An 18,644-nucleotide genomic window follows, 5' to 3' on the forward strand; every position below is an offset into this window, starting at 1 on the left:
TAACAAGAGATCAGAGTTGTGATTGTTTTTCCTCTGCTGTTAAAGTAATAAAGGACACGCTGTACACAAACACTGCTGAAATAACAGAACTGCTGCAGTAAAATGTGCTGTGCTCCAAGCTTGAGCGCCTTCACCAAGATTCTCTGCAGCAAAATTTACCGAACTAATCATTTTTCTCACATAAACTAGCTTCTGTTGCTGCATGTGTGGCATCACATCACCTCTAAACCAAATTCAAATGTAATCAAAACACCAAAACACACATATTAGTGTGCTTTTTAGTACCACTATAAATTGATACATTACTTTGCTATAATTTTACTGACCATAACTCCCCAGCATTTAAAAGATCTGTTGTTTTTCTGGTGTGTATGAGTATGTGAGTGTGTGAGTGTGTGCTGCAGTGGGCTTGGGAGTGGGGGTAAGGGTATTTAGTGGTGAAATTACATAATACTGTCTTAATACTGTCTTTGACACAATTGTGGAAGGGATTTACACATATTTAACAACACAAGCATTAGCTGAATCTGGTTCCTGGTTATTTGCTGCTCTGTGAATGAAAATACTGACAAAAGTAACATTTTTGTATTGAAATTTAGTGGTAAAAAAGGAATTAACTTAGTGAAGCTAATCCTTAACAGGACTGTAGCCCAACCTTTTTGTTGTAGTCCAATAAAAAGGTTGGGCTACACCTGTCCTTTTTTTTCTTTTTTACATTAAAAGAAAACAATAAAGGGATGGTAACATGAGGACAGATTGGATTGGTACTCATATTTATCATTACTGTGTTTTATTATATAAACACAGTATTTTATTTTAATAAAAATAAAGTATATGTTCAACCTGACCTGTAGTCTTTGAACTGTTCTGAACACCAGTAGGGATGTACAAAATTGTTATAGTAAAAAAGGTTTTTTTGTATCTGATCGCAGTTTGGAGCTCCCGTCACGCCGTGCTCGTCTGTGACATTTGAGTCATTTTGGGATGTTTGATTTATCTTTGATGTTTGCGGGATTACGGGTTTTAGAGATCAGATGGATAATCTGCACATGAACATATGCAATTTGTGTTTCTGTGTGCTCGGGGGAATGTAGGCTCGGTATGTAAGGTTGTCTTAATTTGGCTGCATCAAATAGAATCATGGGACTAATCACAACTCATCACTTGGTGAGGTTGAAACTCAAGCTGTAGCGCTACATGGATCTAGGACTTGGAGCCTGCAGGTAGGTCTTGCTTAAGCTTTACTTATGTGGATCTTTTTATATTAAGCTTTATTAGCATTGGTTTGCATTTGCATATGTTTAAAACAAATGATCACATGTCACAGTTAGTTCTGTGTGGAACAGCAGTGTTTGGAGCAGTTAATCTTCACTCTGACTTTGGTAATCTTGTTACTGATTTGGACATGTGCAGATCTCATTTTGACAGCGTCTGTGCAGTTAATGAGCACCCACTTTGATTTTTGGCACCCTCCTGGTTTTCTTTAGAAAACAGGCTACTTCAGTTTCTTATTAATGCTTATTACACTCAATGCAATTTTGCTGCTTATGTCTTAGGAATTTGATGAGCTGATGTGTTGTCCAAATACTGCGGCTGATACTTTAGAGATATGTTTGTTTCTTCTGGTTTTGTCCAAATTCTAATTGACTCATGACTGTTAGACTTTCCCCTGTTGTTAATCATAAAATGATTGTAAGATTGGAGTATCTGTACAATGGCAATGTGTAGAAGGCATGGGTGACCTATCTCTTTGTTATCTTTCATTCACTTGAATTTATGGCGCAGAACCCCAAGATCTGCAAGGTTTTAAATTTTTATACTGCTGTCAGTCTTAACTTTTCAGATTAAATGTGCTTTATCGAGAGGGATCCTCTTGAAAGGGTTTGAGAGTGAATTTGTCAAAACTAAGTGATTATAACTGAAAGGAATGTAATATAGGTTGAAAAAGCTTCAGGAAAGTCATACATTCATGAGGTGAACACATTGCATGTGAACATATACAATGTGTTCTGCTGAAAAAACAAACACAAAAAACCCATTAACTTTGGATAACAGTGATAGTTTTGACATTGGAGGAGATTCTTATTAGTTTTTGTGTTTGTTAATATTTTGATGTGCTGTCACTTGGAAATTAGCTTTGTTTGGCTACAGGTAACAATGCAGTCAACAGACCTTAAAGCACAGATTTCCCAGTGGTTTGGTACTGCTCTGTCTTCTTTCTGCACTCAATCTGCAGCTTTTTCCAATATTTCTTATCCTTTTCAGTCCTACATTGTGTACCTGAGTGATGATTTGTTTGGCTACTCTTTGTTCACAGTAAAACACAAAAAAAGGTTGTAGTTTCAAAATGTTATGAAAGAAAGTGCCAAATCCTTTATGTTGCGATTTTTAATACTGTCTAATTAAAAATGTTTTAACAATAGTCTATTTTTAATGGATTTGTTTTTTTTATTAGGGTTTTTCAGGCACATCAATGAAGACTATGGTCACACACTCAAATTGCCAACATTTGTGGTTAAGTGCAGTTTTTGAGACAAAAGTGAAAAAATTGGCAATAAATATTTTTGCTCCGGTTGCAAGATTATCACATAAATTGGATTAAATTAATTCTAATGAGGGACACTTGCTTCCTATCCTGCTGTGTTAGCCAAGACTTGCTCTGATGAGTCACAATTAGCTCTTTGTTGACAAAGATAGATTTAGGCAGAATCTCCTTCATCAGCACTGCCTGGCTTCTACCTGACCTAGGATCGTTTACTTTGACCCCAACTTCAGTTTGCTTTGATGACCTGATTGCCTGCCATCAGATTCTTCGAGTGAAAACCCATTTGTTCAGCGCTGAAATCCAAACAATGAGAGACATTAAATTTCTATGAGAAATTTTACAATCTGTTGTTGTTCCTATAGATTATGCAGTACAAGGCTACAAACACTGCAGTATAAAATTACTGTACATATTGATCAATACTGAATTCATAAATAAATACTCAAATGGATAAATAGGCATTTTAAAAACATAAATATGTCTGAAAAAAATCCAAACATAAAAATAATGAATATGTAGATTTGTTGGTAAAAAGTAAAAATTGTGTTTTTTATTATATATATATATATATATTTGTTTTTATAAAATACATTTTTTCAAAGAAAGTAAAGGAATATTGAACAACAGCACCAAACCAAAGACACATATCTGATCAGATTTAGCCTCATACCTCTCTGTGATGTATGACACACTTCAGTTCACACCATTATGTTTTGAAGTCTCTGTACATCATGAAATTTGATAGGCCTTTGAAAAATAAATTAGCTGTTAAATTACATGTCATTAGACTATTTTCATTCAGCGATTTCACTTTTAAAACAGTTGTTTTAAATCATGATGTTTTCCTAAAACTAATTAAGTAGTTTGATCATCTATTTTTGTTGCCATCAAGTAGTTTTGGCCACATCAACTTCAACAGTGACTGAGAAAACAAACAAACAAAAAATAAACAACAATAAGAGTAAAACTAAAGTGTAACAATATCAATCTCCAAAGCCAGCTGAACATTTCTCCACTTGTTTTATTTATCAGTCCTTTTTTTATCAGCAAGATGTGAATTTAAAGCTCTGCATTCTGAATTTTTAGCTAGACTTTCCAAGAGGACTGATATGTGATTCCTGAAGTTCCTGCCAAGTGGAAGTATGTGATCTGTTGGAATTAGTGTTGGTTGGAAAACTGGAGTCAAGCCTGATATTTTATTTTTCACCTTTGATCCTTTACAGTTGGAAACACAATGTTTAACCTTGCTGGAATAAGATGAGATGTGACTGACGAACAACTCAAATTTTCAAAAGCTGTATTTGTTTTCAAACTCTTAGAATATGTAAAAATCACTGCCACATACCAAATACTCCACAAAGATCAGTGGTACTTTTTTTGGAAACAAAGCATTTCTGTTCATGCTAATTCTTTATTACTGGTTTAAATCAGGTCTTCGTTCCATACGCTGTAATACTTATTGTTTCCTTACTTGGTATATTTAGTGTATTGTGTTCGACAACATGGCAACATGTGCTGAGTCAAAATGGAGTGTGTTGAATGTTAACAAAAGGACATTTCTTTCGATTTCTGCCAAACTCTTTGTCTGTGAGAGGATTTAGACACTGGTGAGTCTGTGCACCTGCTTGTGCACTGCATCGGGCTTGTTGAAGGCCGCGTGCACTCGCTCCTGGTTGAGTGGCTGAATGACTACAAGCTTGTTTGTCCTATTTTAGACCACTGTTCTTCAGTGGAGTTGCAAAACTGTGTCATTTTGTCAGCATAGCTTGGGACTGCTGCAGTTTTTAACACAGAAGGTAATTATTATAGTAGTGAATGTTATGAGTCACTTGGTATTAATTTATTGTAGAGCTTGGCAAAATAGTTTTCTGTAAATATGGAAATATCCGTGAACCAGACGGCTGCAGTACTGCTTTATGAAGCCATGAAAGGTCAGTAAACACACATAGTAATCCTGCTGCTAAACTCTTATCTTAATGGCTCCTGTTCTCTGGATACTGTGCACACACTACTGTTATTATCTTTATTTCCCAGCCCTGGGATGCTGCAGGGTCTTTTTCTGAAGGAATATGATAACTGTTTCTTATGATGTAATATCCTGTTGCACACTGTAATATATACATATTGCATGGGCCGGGTAACCCGTGCACTTCCACGTCTTTCCCGTCATTTAGCAACAGTTTGTATCACCTCATTTGACCCACTTTGTGCAGGTAGTTGCAGCTTTTTGATTTGCTTTAATCTGATTTTTTAAAGCTCCTCAGAAGAATTTAATTTGTGCTCTATCAATATAATAATATTATTGATGTTTTTACTACATCTGATTGAACTTTCCAGGGAAATTAAGTCAGCGTCCCAAATTAATTAAATGTCTGTGTGGTTGTCAAATTGCAAAACACTTGCTTTTCCTTAATTCACAGCTGCAATATAAATATAATGATTACCTGTTGTGCCTCATAACAAGAGAGTCCCTGGTTCAAACTTTTGTTGAGGTCTTCTGGTTTGGAGATGTCACTAAAGCTAATCCATAGGAATTGTCTTGGTTGCATCTTGTTGGTAAAACATGTTTTTATCTTTCTGTAAAACCTTTTAGTTTAAATATTTCAATTTTAAGAGATAGTATAAATATGAATGGAAAGTGTTAGCAGTTTTGTGGCTTTGTCTAATGATTGCTATTATCAATGTTCATTTTATTTGTAAATCACTGAAGTGAAACATTATTGAAGATTAGTTTTTTAATGAAAAGAGAGTTTTCTGCAGACAGGGAGCTTGTGCTTGGATCTTCAAACATGTACAAGCATCTGGTAGTTCAACCTGAGCATTATAGTTAGAGTATAATGATAAAAATGTTCTTTTGGAAAGAGGTGTGGCAGGCTAATTGGAAGCTTTAACACCTTCAAACAAAATGCTAATATTATTGGATGGCAGTTCTAATAGTACTGATTTAAATGAAGAGAGAAAAAGATGTCATCAAGCTTTCTTTAGGCTTTATTTAAAAATGTAATTTCCTAATAAAACCTAAAATCCTCCTGTGTCTGCCAAATAAATAAATAAATAAATAGGATAAAAAAGTTACAGAGACATTGTCTGCTTTGCCACTAAATGAATCAGTTTTTGAAATATTCCTGAGAAAACAAATAAACAAACGATTAATAGTGATAAAATAGCCAATTTAAATTTGTATATTTGATTGTCTCACCAATTATTTGTTATCTTTCAGATTTATTAGCCTACATTATGTTGGTATCACTTATTGCCTTAGTGTTCATTTCACAAACTTAATTTCTGTTGTCCTTAGTATTACTGTTCTTTTAAATGAGGCACATGAAAGTGACCTTGGAGAAACTCAGTAACTTTCAGATATTATCTGTACTACAACTTGGGCAATATTTCAGGACAAAGGCACATTTTTATCTGTTGTTTATTAAAAGTATTAAACATACTTCAACATTTGATCTAAAATGAACTGAACTAACATAAGCTGCTAGGAAGATGATTAAAAAAATTGGTTTGAGTGTGGGATATCACAAATATTAGACATACACATAATTTGGCTTCTTTTCTCATTTCATTTTTATGCCATGACTCTTCAGTAGCAGCTGCACAACTTTGCTTCTCCTGAAAAATATTAGTTTGGACTAGTTCTGAGAAAAGCAGAGTAAGAGGCAGAGAGACTCAGAGAAGAAAATGGGGAGGATCTGATCAACCAACAAGGCGTTCCCCTGATGGCAGGGTCTCTTCATCAGCTCGCGTGAATGCCAGGAAGAGGAGATGAAGAGCTCCCTCTTCAGCCCACATCCTGCTGGCTGCACTTCACTCTGCTCTGTGTGGAGAACAGCTGCTACAGGACACACTCTCTCTGCACCTTTCACCTGCCGCTTTAATTCCAGGAGGATTTCTGTGACCTGCAGCTTCACAGCAAGCCCAGAAGCTTATTTCAGGATGAATCACAATCTCACAGCAGGTGAGACTGTCTGTGCTGTGTTGTAGAGCAAGAGAAGTTTAGAGAAAAAAATCAGGGAGATGTTTTTTTCTTCTAAATGTCAGTAGACTTAAAGACGGTAGAGAGCATACGTGAATATCTGAGTCACTATAGACATGTTTTGTGGAGTTTGTTGGTCAGTTTTTGAGTCTTTCTGCCTGTGTAAAAAGCCTGCAGAGTTTTGCCTCTCCTGTCCTGCTGCCAGAACTCATTGCTTGTGTCGGATATGGATTACCCTCAGATTCATGTTTTGCAAAAAACATTGATATGGCATTCCAGGGCTGAATCATGCTTTTACTATAGCAATCCAACATTAATAGATACAGGACTCTCTTGTGATTATTATTTAAGTTTTTACCTATTACTGTGAAGAAGCTGAAATAAATACCAGGCTGCTATTCTGTCCTCAAGTTACTTATTATTCACAGGCAAGAGGTACTACTTAAAATTTACCAGTTCATTTTTTAAAATCCTCCCATTTCTGCTGCAAAAGGTCTCTGCATAGGGTCAAACTGTGTTTTAACTTATAAAGACATTTTTCTTCTTATCTAGGATTGATGTGAGACACTGAAAGATTCCTTCTTGAACATATATCAGTGCAAGAACAGATACCAGTCATTCTTTTTTTATCTGGCTTGAAACAGAATCTCAGTCTGACCTGGTTGTTAGTTCACTTGCACACCATAACATGTTTGTGTGATTTTGTGTAACAGAAGAAGATATTTCACACACTAAGGTATTTAATGACCCAGATATTTTTACTAAACAGACTATTTGCGACATTAATTTCAAACAATTAAACTGTTTTTTTTACTCTACACGAACAGGAAAGCAGTCTGTTGCAGCAGGATCGTGTCTTTCTTGGTGTAACAGTGTTCTCACCAGTTTTAATGGAAGCAAACTCTGCAAATAAATAGGCCTACTGTGCTGCAGTGCTCATACACCAACTGGAGATGCTGCAAATTCCATGACAAATAGTTCAGAAATAATGAGTATAAAACAAAAGCCTAAAAGAATCCAGATTCCTAATTAAGTGGGGATGCTGGTGCAGGGCTGCATGAGGCAAGTGCAGCTCCGTATATCATGAGTTGTTGGCTTGAATGACATCTGTGTGCGTGAGATAATGTTTGTGTGTTTGAATGTACTGAACAGATTGCTTATAGTTGATGCCATGTTGTTTTGTCTGTGCAGAATTGCATTTTTCCCTCTGAAGTTTGCTGAAATGTCAACTCATGAGTCTTTCCACCCCATGCAGTTTCATCCCCCACCCTTTGGTGCATGGTGTTGCAGAGAGGAACTGTTCTCTGTATCATGCTGTCTCTTTATAGTACTGAAACTCAGCATCTATGATTTAGACTATTTTTACCACACTGCTTGATTTAGTATTTTTTATTCTTGGTACACTTTAGGTGGAGATAATCTAAGCAGGTTTATTTTAGCCATTTCTTTATTTGAGTCTGTGTGAGTGTATTTGAAAAGATGCATATTCATTTCAGTGGTAACTACAAAGTAGACATTTAGGGCTTAAAATAAATGTTTATGATGATAATAATAATAATAAAATTTACTAATAACAATACATCTCAAACAGGTAGTCATGAAAGCATGTTTTTGCAATTCTCTGCAATAGTTCTTCCAAAATTAAAAGTAAAATGAACAAGACACTTTAAATCAACTATCCTTATATTTTTAAGTTTTAAATATTTTTTGTCATTTCTGTGCTTACAAAATAATGCTGAGGATGTACAATGCAATGCAATACGATACAGTACAATACAAAATGACATGATACAAAACAGTATGATATAATATGATACAATGGGACATGTTACAGTATGAATAATACAATATGATATACTTTATTTTCTTCTTGAGAATGATGTGCAATAAGTTGAATAATGCAGATAAACCAAGCTAAATATTTATAACTAAAGCTAAACCAAGCTGAGTGTTACATTATTAGATTTGGCACTTTCTAAATAAACAGGAATTAAAGCATAATGATGGTTCAGATCTAATAATTATAAATATATTTAACAACATTTTTTTGTCATTTGGTGGCCTAATAGGGTTGAACAGAATATCAGTTGCTAATGGATGATACTAATGAAGTCATTTTGTAATATTTGAGTCCATTTACAAGCAGCATCAATGGCTACCGGTTCTTATTCTGCCATGTGACAGGAACATGCGTTTCTGCTCCAGTTAAAGCAATGAATGGCCCCATCCTGCTGAAATCAATAAAGGCCAGTGGGCTGGATGAAGAAGATTGCTGAGCCTCGAACTTTGTGTAAAAGAATATGAGCTGTGACTGGCTGCAGTGCTCCCATAGATTTGCTCCTGTCGACTGAGGCATCACTGTAGGCTTAAAGAAACTGTACATGGACTTTCAGACAAACTAAACTATAGAAAAAAAAACAGATACGCATAGGGTTATTCAGGCAGGAGTATGGTTACTGACATTATACATTATTCATCTGTTTCCTTCTCTTTGCTGCAGCCACAACCTGAGGACCACATCGTTTCGACATCCTGTGACTGGACAGATTTCACCCGATAACATAGAATACACATTACAAGACAGGTGAGCTGGTCTCTGTGCTACATGGTTAAATGTATGGAACAATTATTACATATTATCCAAAAAGAATGACATAGAAATGGCTTGTCTTTAAATGAGCTGACTTTCAGTGAAAAGGAGCTGCAGTCATAGTTAGGGTATAAATTTTGGCACTCTCACTTCTCTAATTAGTCTGAATTTAATCCCTTCTGTAATGATATTTATAACTGCAAAGACATGATAGCAAATCTGATTCCTGGAAGCTTATTAGCTTTGTTTATCTCTTTATTACCTCAGTAGGCTCTATGGTAATGACACAACTGAAACCTGCACATGCTTTTGGGGAAGTTCATATCTGGGCTAATGAATCTGACTCATCAGTCTGCCCAATGGTGCAAATATTTTCTTTATTATAATGATACATTGTTCTTTTTATGTCAGGATTATTTTTTCTGAAGTAAAAAAAAAAACTGGTTGTCCTTGCTGATTTAAAATTTTTTTCTTTTTAATTGTAGGAATGTTGGAGGAAAAAAACTAAAACCGCATCGTTGCATTGTTTTCATTCATGAGCATATGTTCTGTCCTGGCACGGCGGTAGGATTTATTGTCACTTTATGTTGCTCTGTGAATCTCATCCTGCAAAGCCATCAGAACTGCATGGCAGGTTTAGAGCACAATTCGAGGCAGCAGGTGTCTGATCGTATTTAAGCTGGCTGGTGTAATACGACCGTGCACGGCAAACATTCTACTTTGGGCAAAAACATAGAAAGAGATGAGTATGTGGTCTATTTATTCTTGGTGTTATAAAGCTGTTCTGTCAGAACAACAACAAACCGATGTGATTCATCTGCAGTCTATACTGAGATTCATATCTTGAAAATTTCCTTTCAGCTCTATTAAGCCATAGATTTGTAAACCATCTAGAGTTCAAAGCTTCACTTACATTTTTTTTAGCAGTAATGAAATGATAGTTATAGTATTTTAAAACTCACAGAGTAACATTTTAAGTGTCATGTAAAGTTAAAAGCTAATTGTAGAAACAATTTGTTACATATAATATCAAATCTTGTCTTAATTCTTGTAATTTTTAAAAGGATGCTTTGCATCTAGAGCTAAGAGACTACAGACAAAAACAAGAAAAAAGCCAATACATGAAACACTGAAAACTGACAAATCTTCAATCGGTAAGAAGCACAAAAATGCCAAACTAATAACATAGCATAATGTTTTATTACATGTCAATAATTCAGTATATTACTTTTTAATATAAATGTTCAACAAAGTTTACAGTGTAGCTCACTTAACTGTTGCAGGTTTTCCACATTCCACTGTTTGTAAGAAACACAAAAAGTCTCTGATAGCATTTGAGTCAAAGGAAAATATAAAAAATATGATAAAAACTGTGGCGCAGACTTTTGGTCCATAGTATAATTTATCTTTCCACACCAGCAGGTTTGTGTTTGTTTTACACAAACGCCTAATGTGGAAATTTAGCCTTTTATGATGACGATATTATGAGGTTTGTTCTACATAGAGTATTAACTTTGTGGGTATCCTCTAGGAATGACTTACTTTTGCATAAGGAGAAGGCCGGGGTACTCGCTGGAGGTTTGGATTAGATTGAGGACAGCCTGAAAGCAGGAAGCAGAAACAGGAGGGCCTTCTCACATCGAGGTCGATCAGCCTGCGTTTTACTGGCCTGAAGCCTTCGACTTTTTTATAGATTATTATGCTGTGATCAATTAATTATCTCTTCTCATGTACACACACTGCCCAAAAGGTTTTAAAAATGTCAAATACAGTATACTCCTGTTTCCATCATAGAAAGACAAGCAGGAAATCAGAGCACAGTGACTTTCCCCCTTCTACACCACACTACATGAAATATTGCTCTCCTCTTCCACATGCCACAACAAATCTCCTGGGGAACTGTTTCAATGACCATGGTGGTAAACAGTATGAAAGCTTCACATAAAACAGCAGCGTCCTCTTGATACGACAGACACATCCTGTAAAAATGCTGGCCATAGTCCAAGCTGTGAGTTCAGAGCGACTGCAGGTTATATTCCTGTGTTGTTTCAGGTTTTAATGTCCCCTTTATTCTGCTGATGCTTTTTATTTTATTCTTTGACAAGCATGCCTACTTTTTTCCTAGATTAAGGTCTAAAAGTACAACAAAGGCAAAAAAATAGCTGCAAACTTTGTTTTTTAGCTCCTTTCTTGACCAAATTAGGAGTATTCTTTTGGTAGGGTGGCAGATTAATTTCAGGAAGGTTTATTTCTCCTGTTTCCTACGTATTATCCACTAAACATAAGATTTGTCAGAACATACAGTGACATAAAGCGAGTTTTGTCAGTGGTCATTAGCATACTCGTATCTGTTTACTGTCATTGCTCTGTTGTTAATCAAGTTTTCTGTTTAGAGCATCTGATGCAAGTCTTTAAAAAGACGTGATGTAACATCATGTAAAAATGCAACAATTAAACCCAGTATTAGAAAAAAACAATTGGTGGCTGTTCTAAGAATAGCTTCATGGGGACTCCAAAAGAGTCATCCGGTTTGTCTTTGTGGGTTTTATTATTTTCATTGACTTGTAATTCTGGCAATAAAATATGTTGTACACTCCTGTTGGTTGCACAAATGTTTGTTCAGAAGTTGTTAGTCGTGGGTAAATTGATCACAGCAGGCAGAAGAGGAAAAGTGCTGCTTTTTGTCTGGATTGGGAAAATGGTAATAAATGACAGCATACAAGTAAAGCTCCAATGAGCTTCAGACACACAAGTGTGAAAGATAATATTCAGCTTGAGCAGTACCACAAAAAAGAAAAAAAAACAGTTTTACCACATTTTAATCTCTGTTTAACTAATATCCATTAAAAATAATGCTCACTTTTTTTGTGTAAATAAATAATCATTTATCAAGATGTACCTCTGCATTTAATACATTAAACTTTTGTGCAGTGTCCCAAACAGTTTTGAATGAAACGAAAAAATAGTTAAATGAGCAAATTATTAACTGGAGGAAATAATAGTGAGGAATAATGATAAAAACTTCACTACAAAGAGTCAAGCCCAACCTCTCAACTAAACAGTCTGCAATGTATTTTTTTCCATATTGATTTTTTTTTTGTTCTGAGAAATTGTGTTATATTGATTTTTTATCATTTGTCCAACAAGTGTATGTATTAGTATTTGTTTTGCATTGTTTTCTGTGTGTGTTCAAGATGTGTGCCATGGGTCAGAGCAAGTATTACTGGATTGCTGTTTTCACTCTTAACATTTACTGCAGAGCCATTGGCTGCGACAGATCTCATGTTGGTAGCAGGAAATAGTCATATCCTTTATTTCTGAAAGCTCAGCACAGATCTGCTCTGTGTTTCACGGCTTGTCATGGCAGGACTAGAGAAGGAACTGTGGAGATTGGGTCTTTTTTATCTCTACTGTTTTACTGATCGTCATTCGCATTGTCCTCTCAGCTGCAGAATAGAGTCCCGTATGTCCAAGTCAGCAGCCAATCAAAGATCTCCCAGCATGGTCACAGAGTCCTCCAAGGCTGTGACCTCGGCTGCAGTGGAAGTCGCCTCAGGGTCAAAGGTGAGCATCTGTTCCTCAATCGAGCTGTTGCAGAACAGGTTTTAGCTTCATTGTGTCCTTTGTTTTAGTACAGAATTGGAAAAACCTTAGGAACACTTTTTGTTTTACTAAAGGACCACTTTTAGATTGTATTTTTTTAGGCTGCAATAATTACTCTTTTTTTTTCTACTTATTGAATTGTTATTTTGATGCATGTTGATACTTATGTTGACAGATTGATCTTCTTTTATTATTTTATTACTGTATAATATTTTTTTTCATCACCCTTCCATTCAAACTAGCAATAAAAGACCACAAAAAAAACTAAAATTGTACAAAATAATGAAGTCATCTAGTTTTCTGATAATTATACATTAAAGCCAGTATCTCACTGGGCTGTGACTGTTTGAGACCAGTTGGCGAACAGGATTTGGAAGCGAGTTTCTAAAATGTCTATAAATATTTGTGGAGATTCTCAATTTTCTCATGTGCGTCACAGAAGCTTGGAGTCTTGTTGCTTGAATTGTGAGCATGTTCAGAAATGTACAAAACAAATTTTCTCTCAAAATAGTTGCAAAGTTGTTGTGAACATTTCAAACCTGTCTTGAAGCCTGAATTTAGTTTCTGTCATTCTAGAGCACTAGAGCTGTATTTTTTTTTTGTGAATTGTCACCTGGTTCCAAATGGATCTTTATTATAAAGTGTACTCCAGTAAATTACACCTTAAACCTGGGGACAGCTGCTTAATGTGGATACAAAGCAGAATGAGACGGGTACAATACGGATGGAGGTGGGCAACGACATAATGTACACAACCAAGAATACAGTTTATTCCACAGTTATTTTTACATTATTACTGTTTATGTTTAGATGAATAAATGAACAAAAAATATTATTGAGAAAATACCTTAAAAAGATGGGGGAGACCAGATGTAAGAATATTGTAAATGGTTTGTAACTGGTTGTATTTGTGTGACTCACTTTTGTGTTATTTATGGGGAGTTCTGTTATATATATTTTTTTTTTCATAAATTTGCCATATTTTTCCTTTTCATCTTATTTTTTTTACTTTTTGTTTTTCTCGGTCTCCTCCAAGACTCTCCATAGGTTACTAGAAAAGCACTTGAGAAAGTGACTGACCCTGTTTAAAAACATTTCAGATCATAAGAGGATGCTTTTGTCTATTTAAATAATGACTTCATAATTCCTCTTCTCTTATTGTTCAAACAAGAAACTTCCCACATGAGAAACAGTGTTACGTTTTTGAAAGAGTTTACTTTTTTTGTCCACGTTAAAATGTTTGCAGTAGTTTTTTGTTTTTTTTACTGTGGAAAGCAGTGTTTGTAGTCTAATAAAAGCAACGTAAATCGTCCTGCAGATGTTCCACACGATTTACTCTTTAAGGTTTTTTTTTTTATTTCCTGCAGACCTCCAGAGGAACAGGGAAAGTGCACAGCTTTGGCAAAAGGGATCATGCTATAAAAAGAAACCTTAACATCCCGGTGGTAGTAAGAGGTTGGCTCTACAAACAGGTGAGCTCAGGTTCCTCTGCTCCTATTGTGTCACAGAATAGATTAAACAGGGAGCAGATTTTAAATCTATCATCTTGTGGAATATCAGTCAAAGAAAGCAACTCAAGCTCATTTTTCAACTAATCTGATGTCCTACAAAAACTGAAGTGTTAGATTACATGTACTTTGATTCACATAAACATAAAATAAATAAATAAATAAAAAAAATCAGCTACGGTGTTAAAAAAAAAAAAAAAAGAACAATCTGCTTTGTGCCAAATGTGGCAAGAAAAAAACACCAGTGACGTCAAGTTATTGTTCCAACACCATAAACATACCCCCACCCCCCTTCACTTGAGCTAATGAGCATGCAAATCCCAAATTACACTTTTTAATTGAAACGATAATTAAAATGCGCTCCTGCCAGGGAGATTTCTAAATACACTTTGTGCTACTTTTCCCCCTTCACCTCCAGGACAGCTCTGGAATGCGACTGTGGAAACGGAAGTGGTTTGTTTTGTCAGACTACTGCTTGTTTTACTATAAAGGTGAGTCTACGAAAAGTGCACTTGGTCAGAGTTTAACCCATAGCTGTAAAATAAACCATGCAGACCTTTAGTGATCTCCTCCCCTGTCGTTTAGAGTAATGTCTGTCCGTTATTATATGCGTGACATCTCCTATTCTCCAGGGCTTTCACTTCCTCTAACCTTTCCTATATTATTAACTTCACTTTTATGCTGGAGGATTTAATCTCTGCTTGTGTTGCTATGGAATCTACCTCCTCTTCTCTATTAATCATCCTGAATAATAGATAAACCACATGCCCCTTCATGCCACATGCTGCCACATGGCTTTGAAGAGACAAGCGCCACCCATGAATTATGCCCCACTCATTTTCCTGCTGTTCGTAAATCTGCAATCGCTCGTAAACATCATGAAAGACCTCAGCAGAGTTAGGTATTGTTTTGAATGCCTGTAACTGCGTTTTTGTGTGTGTTCATGTTTCACAGACAGCCGAGAAGAAACGGTGCTCGGCAGCATCCCTTTGCCTAGTTATGTCATTGCACCAGTTGAGCCCGAGGACCACATAAACCGCAAATATGCTTTCAAGGTAACGCAAAGGTGGCACTGGAAAAGATTAATTTATTTTTTTAATGCTATATTTATTTGGCTTTCCTTTTTCTCTTTGAATAGCTGGCTGTATTTTCCTAATTCCTAGATCTTTTATAAGATGTACCTGTATATTCTACATATTATTCCATCAGTGTTTAATGGATTATTACAACCTTGATCATTCATTTTATTTATCCTAATTTCCTTATGTGAAGAAATAAGGTCAAATAAAACATTATTCACATGACAAAGTTATTTTACTTTATTTTATGTAAAGATGAGGTACTACTTCTTCACTTTTTAGGACTGACGAATAAACATTTTCAAACCATAGCTTGCTATAAATAACTTTTATTTGGATATTTTCACAAATGTTTTGCATTTTTAGTTGTACTTTGGTTGCTATGAAGTAGATAATCATTTAGCACTGCAAACTAATTTACAATCTGCATAATGTACTTATGAACAGGAGATAGAACAAACAATGTGTTTTTAGTGAGTGTTTAAGGCTGCAGCATTTCAGCCTTTAAAACAATTTGCAAACTGTTTAGGCTTTGATCATTACAAAAGTTTGATTGGTACCATACATTTGTGATACATGTAAGTCCTCAGTCATTTAATCTTAAAGTTGTATGTATTGTAACATTAAAAAAACATTTTTCAGGTTTGAGAATTAGAATAATACATTTGTATGTAAAGAGCAACACATTATATGTTACACTGTCATTTATTTAACCAAGAGCACCATATTGTAGCAACTGGGTTAAAGAAATCCCAACATTAAATGCCTTGTAGATCAGATCTTATAGTAAGTATCTTCTGTATCTTCTTTCAGTCTTTAACTTCGTTCTTTACTCGGTTGTTCGGCTGCTGTGTTTATGATCATCATGATGCATAGCCCGATGTTAGCCGAGCTTCAGCTGTCTCACAGATGGCCTCATATTTGAATTCAGAGTACTTTATGTACATAGAGGAGTTGATGGCTGACAGAAAAGTTGACAGTTGGTTTTAGGTGTTTGTGCTGACTTGCTGTGTTTAGTGTTTGCCAAATGCGACTCTGCATGATGAGCAAACAACTCTCCATTTCTTCTCCTCCTCTCAGGAGCAATACATACAATTTATTGTATTGCTTCAGAAAAAAGAATCCTGAGGGTTCAGATGCATCATCGAAAACCTAAGCAAAGCTGATATGATATTTCAGAGACTTTCTTTGCACACAATGTGATATAGATTTTGTTAAATAAATACAGTGTAATGTCATGCTTTGCTGTTCAGATCAAGTTGCACTAACCTTATTTAAAACCTAATGATTGTTGATTCTTTTTAGTGTCCAGATATGTAAAACCTTGCTTTTTACAGTATGTTACAACATAATTTTATCACTTTTAATTAAAAATATAATATATTTTTACTTGCATGCATCAAAGTCATCTTTTTGTGAGTTGTACCGGAGGGCAACAAAAGGATGTATGTCTCCAACCCTTCTTTTGTAGAAACACAGGTTACTGCAGAGAACAATGTTTGATGCACCACTGCAGCTCCGGGGCATTCTGTTGCAATCCTTTCAGCACCGTTGTACTTTGTTGTGCTTGGATTCAGTGTGGAATCGTGTCAGCATGTACGCAGTGTGAATATGAGAATGTGTGCTTGGGTTGTGCGTAGCGCCTGCACTTTATAGCTGTACAATGGGATTTGTATGATAATTGCACTGCTTGGAATATTAATCTTACCTTCAGCCTGTTCAGCGTCTCCTCTCCCTTCCTAGTTGGGGAGTATATTTAAGGTTAGATTAGATAATGAGCCAGGGTTCGGCTGTATCACCCAGTACTGAAGCGCTCCACCAACATTGATCAGCTCCTTTTAAGCCATCATGCGTTAAAGGGGCAGTTTAATAGATTTTAGATGCTTCAAATTTCAGTTATTGTTATAAGAGCACGATTACATCCAGGTAGATAAGATGTTTGTCAGTGTTAGAACTTTAGTAAAGTATCAAAGTGCTGCTCTGTTACTCATTCTTGCTTCTGTGGTGGCAGAATACCACAGCTGGAGACATTTCAGCTCTTTCTATTTGAGTCACCTCTGATCAGCTGTAACTTCCTGTTGTTTTCTGTTCTCTTATTTTTGCTCATCTCACTGTGTTTCTCTCATTCCCTGTTGGTCAATTGCCTTCCATTGTGACCCGGTGTGTTTGCGTGGGCGGAGTGAGTACTGGTCTCTGCGGGCGGCCGTCCTGAGTCACACAGGCTTCCTGTCTTGCATGAATAGGTATTTGATTTTACTTTAGACTCATCGGTAGAACACCATCCTCACCTCATTTCAGCTCATAGTGGCTCTCAAGTGTGCATTTTCAAATGTGCATCAAACCATAACCAGACATGACTGCAGCGAGTCATCTGTGGACAATGCCAGAGCTGTTTGGATTTGTAGGAGTTTAAAAGATGATTTGCCTCTAACTATTTAGACTGTTTTGTTTGTGCATGGCAGTTGGTTTACATGAAGAAATAATTGCTCATTGTTTTGTAAATAAATGTGGGCAAATTGGACCCAGAAATAGGGAATGCAGTGCAGGTCAAAACTTGTCCTTTGTTTCTTGAAGTCTACAACACCCTGTGTTCATGCAAACAAGAGCCTATATTCAATATTTTTGCAGTGTGGAAGGGAATACATGCAGGAGCCTAGATACTGTATGTATTAAGCAATTCATTTTTCATGATTATTTTTCCAGTTGCTCACTTTCAGTGCTTACATTAATACTTTAGGAAGCTCTGGTACTTGTCTTGTCAAGCTGCATATCACTTATTGCTTTTCATCAATCATTTTATGTGGGTGGGTGGCAGGGTCTTTTTCCCCATTCTTTTCTGCATTCATTGAATTTCATTGAATGTATGTTGCCATCAGCAGTTTGTCCCGTGCTATACATGCAATAGTTTAGTATTGTTTGTCAACAGCAGATGTACAAATGTCTTTTTATGATGATATCATAGCTTCGTTTTGAGGAAGGGAGGTTTTAAAAAGCTGGAAACACAATAAATAAATAGTAGAATGATTGCTGTCAGTTGGTAGTTTTGAGAAATGATGAATCACGATGGCTGTTAACTTTTTTTTTCAAGCAAACTCAGATGCAGTTTTGACGTTTCACGGTCAGTTTACGATAAAAATAAAAACAGTAAAACTCAGTTTCCCACTAAGTCATTTATTTATTGCAGTGAACGTGTTTTATTATAAAGGGTGTTCAGTTTTTGCTATATGTATGATGAATGTGTTTTTAAAATACAATAATTGCTTTTCTTCTTGCATCCTTGTACACAGCATATTGTACTGAAGCTATAGAACTCATGCTCTTTGTTACAGAATAAAAA

General features: G+C 35.7%; 1 protein-coding gene across 11 annotated transcripts in view; it reads left to right on the plus strand.

Moving 5' to 3' along the window:
- Nucleotides 1-18,644, plus strand: part of plekha7b (pleckstrin homology domain containing, family A member 7b) — a 59,559-nt gene that overhangs the window by 16,273 nt on the left and 24,642 nt on the right. For 9 of the 11 annotated variants that reach the window (XM_037980028.1, XM_017405335.3, XM_037980027.1 and 6 more), the window contains 5 exons: nucleotides 9,028-9,111; nucleotides 12,564-12,681; nucleotides 14,088-14,192; nucleotides 14,647-14,719; nucleotides 15,183-15,283. In XM_037980028.1, coding sequence (XP_037835956.1) covers nucleotides 9,028-9,111; nucleotides 12,564-12,681; nucleotides 14,088-14,192; nucleotides 14,647-14,719; nucleotides 15,183-15,283 — 481 coding nt within the window. Of the gene's footprint in view, nucleotides 1-6,356; nucleotides 6,510-9,027; nucleotides 9,112-12,563; nucleotides 12,682-14,087; nucleotides 14,193-14,646; nucleotides 14,720-15,182; nucleotides 15,284-18,644 lie in introns of those variants that run through there. The other 2 variants (XM_017405387.3, XM_037980031.1) reach the window with 2 other exon arrangements.

This window comes from Kryptolebias marmoratus, linkage group LG15 (assembly GCF_001649575.2).
Source record: "Kryptolebias marmoratus isolate JLee-2015 linkage group LG15, ASM164957v2, whole genome shotgun sequence".
In the NCBI taxonomy this organism is placed as follows: Eukaryota; Metazoa; Chordata; class Actinopteri; order Cyprinodontiformes; family Rivulidae; genus Kryptolebias; species Kryptolebias marmoratus.